At 37.8% G+C, this 7673-nt stretch overlaps 1 protein-coding gene across 2 annotated transcripts; it reads left to right on the forward strand.

Moving 5' to 3' along the window:
• Window positions 1-862: 862 nt before the first annotated feature.
• sesn2 (sestrin 2) lies at window positions 863-7190 on the forward strand. Of its 2 annotated transcripts, none has more exons than XM_055220503.2 (10): window positions 863-1328; window positions 1801-1869; window positions 2027-2263; window positions 2359-2541; window positions 4378-4590; window positions 4677-4818; window positions 5221-5333; window positions 5499-5689; window positions 6233-6377; window positions 6634-7190. In XM_055220503.2, exons 1-10 carry the CDS (start codon window positions 1323-1325, stop codon window positions 6718-6720), a joined length of 1386 nt encoding a protein of 461 aa, XP_055076478.1. In that variant the 5' UTR covers window positions 863-1322; the 3' UTR covers window positions 6721-7190. The 2 variants fall into 2 exon arrangements, with proteins under 2 accessions (XP_055076478.1, XP_055076479.1); XM_055220504.2 differs by having other exon boundaries at window positions 864-1328; window positions 2075-2263.
• The last annotated feature ends 483 nt before the right edge of the window (window positions 7191-7673 follow it).

Consider the following 7673-nt stretch of genomic DNA (forward strand, 5'->3'; position numbering starts at 1 on the left):
AGTCCTCTAGAAGCCTACCTGTCACAGTACTGTTTCAAAGGGTTGGGGGCTGAAAGGATTTATAAAAATGTGCAAGCATCATAACATTTACAGGGTTCCCGCACCTTAGTTAACTTCAAAATCAAGGACCTACAATCCAGGTCCAATACCCTCAAATTCAAGGACTAAATGTGGGGACACATTTCAAGTGAGAGCAAGGTTCCCTTTCGAGGGAACTCGCGCTGCGTCACTTCGGTGACACTTTGGGGATGCCTCCAACTATGATTTTTTTTGTATGAATCAACATTCACATACAGAAGATATAAGCATTTAAAGCGAACAGTTTAGCAGGTGTGCTTAAAAGGCCAGAAATTTTATAATATTATCCTACACTACACAGGGAATAATATGGATATATATGATATAATATGGACTTTTTGCATAAAATAGATTCAAGCCCTTTCAATGATCTGTATCTATGTATGTATATTTTCAAAACTTCCCAAGGCCTAGAATTTTTTCCCCCACATTCACAAAGATTTTAAGGACCCGTGGGAACCCTGACAGCTTAGTTTACTTCAAATTCAAGGACCTTTTAAGGACCTTTCATGTTTAAACCCTGATTTAAAACACCATTCATATTCTTTATCAAATCCTGACTTGTATTACATGCTTTAGACTACCGCGAGATTAACTAAACTGATAAATATCAGTTATTTCGTGTCCACACAAACAAAAACGTTATGCTGGCTCTACAGTTTTACATGCGCGAGACAATTCAAGTGGATTTTGATTGGCTGTCAATAAGCGCTGCGTAGGTATATATAAATGCAGTCCATTGTGCCTCGCGGCACTTTAATGTCGAAAACAGCAGTTTTATCGTTCAACCGTTAAAAAATAATTACTCTGAAAGCGATCCCAACCATATCGCTCTCCCGTTTTGTAGTAGTCATGGTGTGGACTCCGTATTCCTCTTAAATTTAGAACTGTATTGTTATAGTTACCGTCACCGGAGTGAAGCGCAGTGCTGCATTTAAGCTTTAATAGCAATGTCACATTTTATCTGTACATATGTCAGTACCGTATTTACAGCTGTGTTGCGAGCGCATGTCTCCGTTACCGGCGAGTTAGTTGCGTCATGTTGCGCCAGTGAGGTGATGCAAGAGTCCAACGCTGTGTGTTCACGTACGCCACGCCTCCTGCTCCCGGTGCCGCTTCCTGCTTTCAGCAAGCGAGACGCTGACTTTAACGGACGCAATGAAATCATAGAAGAGCAACCTTGTAACACTAATGTTACATCATTTATCTGTTAAACCTGAGAGTTTTAAACGCGTCTTCGTCTAATGAAGGTGAGTTCATTTAGCCTGTCTGTCTGTCCGAGTCATTGTTTTTAATGATTCGGCGAACATCAACGTCTTGTGTCGTTTAGTCTAAAGTTTGGTCGATCTACTGTTTGCACTTAGTTAAAGCTAGTTAAAGCTTTGGCACCCGATAACAAGTGGGTAAAGGGCCATTAAAGCCCCATTTGAGTCATCAGTTATTATCGGCATATACAGTAATGATAGTTTAGTGGCAGCTATATGCTCATAAATATCTCTGTAAGACAGCATGTAATAAAATATTCAAGATTGTGTGGGTTTACGTTTGAAAGTTTAAGCACTGATGGAAATATTTACCACTTTTCTGTATATATTTATGTATACATATATATATCTATTTATGTTGGCTGTGATGCTGGTTTTTATTTAAAAAGCTACTTGTATATTAAAAAAAACGAACCATGCCTCTCTTTTTTGCATTTATCTATGTTGTTTTTCTCAGGAGGAAGGAGGTGTTGACTTACCCCAGGCATTGCCTTCTGGGCCTAGTGCCTTTATTCCAATTGAAGAGGTGTGTTGTTTTTAGCATGCATGCTTATGTTTTATGACATTTGTCATTATAGGCATAACGACTGGTTTGACAAGTTTAAGCAGCATTGAAATTACCTACAATAAACTGATTAGCACTAATAGCCTGTCTAATAGCACTGTTTGTTTGTCGTTGTTAGTTTGTTTACAGAACAAAACTCAGTACGATGAATCTCTGTCTCTGTCAGATTCTGGAAGAGGGCCCTGCACAAGAGGTGATGTCAGAGGCTCTTTTGACAGAAGGGCGTGCAGATCATATCACCATGGCAATGGGGCTGCATCCCTCCTATTTGGCCTGTTTCCTTCGCACCCAGCATGCTTTGCTGCAACTGGATGGCCCCCTGCCTTTGTCATGGAGGCATTTTATAATTATATTGGTGAGGAAAGAGGCTTACATGTTTGGCACTTTTCCAAAAGTTCAAATGACCACTAATGTGTTATACACAAGGGTAATTTTTCTCTGGTTGTGTAGGCATCTGCACGCCATCAGTGTTCGTACCTAGTGCAGCATCACACTTCTGCTTTTCTACTTGCTGGAGGAGATGAATCTTGGCTCAGAGGACTACATTGTGCACCACCTAAAATACAGCGCCTGCAGACTCTTAACAAGCTTCTTGCGCACAGACCCTGGATTATCACCCAGGAACACATACAGGTAAAACAACAAAACTTGCACTGTACACTTTACACTATACTAGTGTATATACTAAACAACAGAATTTCACTAGATATAAAAAAATGGTGAGTTGTTTATATATAAATACGTTTTGGAAAAGCTTGTTGCTGGTAAATCTACATTATTTTGAAAACAGCTATTAATACGGTTATGTCACCCGGAAATTTAGTAAAACTAGTAGCGTTTCTAATTAGGGACTCTGATAACTTTTAAAGCAATAGGTGTTCCCGTCTTTAGTGAGTAGAGTACTGTGTGAGGAGTGCAAAGGTTTTAGGTTTGAATGTTAAAAAAAAGTTTGTATTTAGAAACAACTGTGCTAGTACAATTACATCAAAAGTGCAACTGTAACAATGTTACTTGTAGTGTTAATTGTAACAAACAGAGGGTTTGTTGTAACATTTTCTATAAAATTCGATTTAAACACAAATAATTCAATGCAATTTCTATATTCAATTAAGTTTCTAGAGGTGGATATTTTTTGAGCATCTGTCTATGAAAGATATCCATCTGTCTGTTCCTCATCGAATCGACCATCTATTATGGATATATGAAAAGATATTTTAGGAATGGCTCCACAATTATGATAAAAAAAAATATGAAATTATAATTAGTGATAATTTCAGTTAATAACATTTACATTATTTTCATTTTATTATCATTGTGCACTGTTACTACTGCACTACTGTTACAGCACTATTACTTAATATTTTAACCCTGCAGAAAATGTTTTGAAGTCCATCTTACACTTGCTAGGAATTGCTGACATGTTTCAAGATGGTGCTGCTATGTTCAGGGTTCCCACAGGTCCTTGAAATCCTTGAAAGTTTGTGAATCTGCAGGAAAAAATTCAAGGCCAAGAAGTTTTCTGGAAAAAATCCATATTATTCTCCGTGTAGTGTAGGATAATATCATAAAAATAGACTAGACTTTAGAAACACATGTGCTAAACTGTTCGCTTTAAATGCTTAAATCTTCTGTATGCGAATGTTGATTCATACCCAAATGCTTTTTTGCATAGTTGTGTTTGACACATGAAAACGTCTTGGGTTACGTATGTAACTGTTGTTCCCTGAAAAGGGAACAAGACGCTGCGTTTCCCTTGCCATACTTCCTGCTTTGCCAGACACACAACTTTTGAAATTAGAAAAATATACGATTAGGAAATGTACTAATGCCCCACCAAAACATTATGCTATTTTTGTCTATTATGTTAAAAAAACCGCATCAAAACTTTCCACAAATTCACACCAGACCATCTTCTGACAGAATAAAAGCCTGACCCTGCAACCCAGTCTCACCCCATGGCGTCAATATTTGACGACACTTGACCATGCGTCAATATGTTGACGCGGAGGGTATACCTTTCGCGTCATTTTTTGACGAACTGGGGACTTCAATACTATTAAGTCCGTTGCATTCTCTTTCCTATTTTCTTACCATTTTCTACCATTTTCGCGTCGGTTTAGGGTTAGATATACATAATGACATCCCTACCCAAACCTTTCCCTAACCCCAATGCCAGGCGACAACTGTTTAATTTCGCGTACCTAATAGTATTGAAGTCCCCAGTTCGTCAAAAAATGACGCGAAAGGTATACCCTCCGCGTCACAAATTGCGCAACCCTGTGAAACTATATAAAAGGTATTAAAAGATGTTAGGTTGTGCCCCGCTCATCCCCATAGCTAAAATGCAAATGTAAGTTTTTTTTTATGAAAGCATCTGCCAGATGTATAGATGTAAATGTAAATCCAATGAACACTGCTGATGATCTGTAGAGAAGATTTGTGAAAATCATGTTTGTTGTATATTTACAGGAGTTAGTTTGTCCTGGTGCAGAGGCTCAATGGTCACTTGCCGAGCTGATTCAGGCTGTGGTTTTGATGAGTCACGCTCATTCATTGGCCTCCTTTGTTTGGGGGTGTGGCATTCTCCCAGAGCCAGAACAATCGGGCGATCAGCCACTTGAACCACATTCACCCACAGAGTCGTGTGGTTCTGCTCGAAACAAAACTAAAAATCAACAAGAGGTAAAAACAATTTGGCTGGTCTTGTATTGATTTAAAGTTAAACTTCAATTATTTTTGTTTAGGTCATTATGTGTTTGTATGCACAGTGGTCTGAAGAACTGAATGAGGTTCAGCTTTTGATGGAGAAGATGATGATGGTCCAACAGATCGGTGAAGAATTTACTCAAGAGGAGTTGGTCACTCGTTTCGAAAGAGAAAGAACTGAGAGTTTACTGGAACCTGCTGATGGTATGAAAGCACTTGTGTACTTTTTCAGTATTTTTTTATCTTTGTATATTGTAGTGTTTTCAAGTAGTGTAATTTTGTGTTACGACATCCTGTCCAGGGACTGCAGATGTAAATTAGCTTTATAGCTAAGTCTGGCATAACACTTAGATATGCTTTGTCCCCATTTAAATAAATAAATAAAATACAAATACATATGATTTTACACATGGACTTATTCAGTCAGTATTAAAGATATCAAGGTTAGATTTCCGCAGAATGTTCTTCGCCGTATTTTACAGTAAATCCCATAAATGACTTCAGCTGGGTTTTCACAGGCAGGGTCACTTATATCAAAAACAAGCTTTTTCTGTGTATCTTTGGCACTCTGTTGACAATCCCGTGTCATATTTGTTTATCACACAGTTCAGCGCTGTGCTCTTCCTGATTGTATGTCGCGGTTTGTTGTGGATGCAGATTTTATCTACCAGGATTTCAGTCCCAGAGGAGAACAGTCCCCCCCAACAATGAGAGCTCAGGTTCATTGCTCTTATACACACACACACACACACACACACACACACACACACACACACACACACACACACCCATACAAAGATTATAAATGGATAGATCATATGCAACTCAAAGCATATAATGTTGATTATAAAAATAAGACAGCCCTGATTATTTTGTGCCTTCAGGACTATTCATGGGAAGATCATGGCTTCTCCCTGATGAACAGGCTGTATGGGGAGATGGCACAGCTTCTGGATGAGAAGTTTCAGGTTGTTTGTGCACTGACATATCACACCATGGCCATGCACTCAGATGTGGACACATCCCCTCTCCGCAAAGCCATATGGAACTACATTCACTGCATCTACGGGATCAGGTGCGTCATTGAGAAATCAGCCATGAAATGAACATTTAGTGACATGGATTATCATCATGATAGGTCATGTTTTACCATGAATGTATTTTGTGATGATTTGAAATATTTTGGGGGATCAAGATGAGTGGTCAAGCTGACCGCAATACCCAGAGAGTGGTGTGTTATCAGTTTAAGCACTTATCAGGGAATAACAGACCTCAGAATGACATGACTGACCAATCAGAATCAAGAATTTCAGAGAGACATGTAATAAACACATTTATAGGCAAAACACTGAGGCATGGTTTCCCAGAGAGGGCTTACAGTAGGCCTAGTCTCAGCCTAAAATATCTGAGTTACCTTATTTGAAAGCGGCTTGCCCCGACATATCTTAAAATATCCCATTGTTTTGTCTCAAGATAAAAGTCTCAAAATCGCATTGAAAAGGTTTTTAAGGGTTGTAAAAAAATGAAAATATGTATTTGTATTTGTCAGGTTCATTTTCTTTATTGTTTTATTGCGCATGTCTGTGCACTTACTTTTATGCCTTGTTCTCATGCCCAGGTATGATGACTACAACTATGGGGAAGTGAACCAATTGCTGGAACGCAGTTTAAAAGTCTATGTTAAAACAGTGGCTTGTCACCCAGAGAAAACCACAGCCAGAATGTACTTCTCATTTTGGAGACAGTTTCGCCACTCAGAAAAAGTACGTCATATTGTAACATTCAAGTTTCAAATAAACCATGCCTTATTTGAAGAAGTCATATTTATTTTAACAATGACATCAGGTTACCTATGTGCTGTTGGTATTTGTTTATTATATGAAGTTACAATGCATAGTAGTTGAAAATATTAGTGGCTTTCTGAGTTCCTCACTTTATGTTGGTTTATCCCTTTGGAGATGTACAGTAACGTGGATAGCAATAGGTACTTATTTAATACATTTGTCATTTTCTTTCCAGGTCCATGTGAACCTGTTACTGATGGAGGCACGACAGCAAGCAGCTTTACTTTATGCACTGAGAGCAATCACACGCTACATGACCTAATAATGCACACGAGCTTTAATAAAACGAGGGATGACCTGTATACACTACAGGTGCCAAATGCTGCCCTATTTGATCTTAACATAACAGATTTTGAAGCACATGTGATCCAGAGCTATATAGTTTCAGGTTTTTCGCAATATGTTTTTGCCTATATTGGACAGTTGATGTAAGCTGGATCGTGATTGGATGGGAGAGAGTGACTTTTGCACACGTCCTAGGAGTAAACTGCCTTTCTGTAGCCTCTCCCTTATACTGTGAATGTGTCTTTTTTCCAAACTGCAGTATTGTGTTTTGTGCGTTTTGATGAATGTTTGCGTTTGACACTAAGCAACCTATGTTGCCTTTTTCTCTCTCAGATTGAGAGCTGATTTAATGTGGGCTAAATGGATGAAACAAGCACATTTTGTTGTTGTTATTTGTGCAATGTCTTTAAAGCATTTTTACATAATAATAAAATATTTATTATGAGATGTGCTTTGTATTCATATGTTTGCATACACTTAAATTTGTTTATCCATATGGATGATTGACACATACGATTCGTAGATTTTAGGTTAATTTTAATACTAATGTTTGAGGGTCGTTTACCCCCAAATTAACTTTTTTTCATCAATTATCTTAATATCATCTATGTATGAATATCTTTGTTCCAAAGAACAACATTGCCCCCTATTGACTTCTATTGTAAGTACAGAAAATCTCTAAGACATACATTTCTCAAAATATATTTTGTGTTCTACAGAAAAAGTGTCAAATACAAATTTTGAGGGTAAATAAATTATGACAGATATTTTATTTTTGGATGAACTGTCCGTATATGTCTTGGAATATAGCAATATAATGCAATTCTATAATATAGTCGTTGTTTCTCATCAAATATTGCAACATATCTTCAGTAGGGCTTGTGGTCACAACTAACTAGAGGTCAAAAATCCAATTATTCACCTGTCATA

The sequence above is a fragment of the Misgurnus anguillicaudatus genome, chromosome 20, assembly GCF_027580225.2.
Source record: "Misgurnus anguillicaudatus chromosome 20, ASM2758022v2, whole genome shotgun sequence".
Lineage (NCBI taxonomy): Eukaryota > Metazoa > Chordata > Actinopteri > Cypriniformes > Cobitidae > Misgurnus > Misgurnus anguillicaudatus.

Bases quoted from the DNA above. Each gene is read 5' to 3' on its own strand.
- sesn2 (XM_055220503.2), top strand. The intron at 1,870-2,026 runs GTGTGTTGTTTT...TGTCGTTGTTAG, and splicing joins CCTTTATTCCAATTGAAGAG to TTTGTTTACAGAACAAAACT. The intron at 5,334-5,498 runs GTTCATTGCTCT...TTGTGCCTTCAG, and splicing joins CCCCAACAATGAGAGCTCAG to GACTATTCATGGGAAGATCA.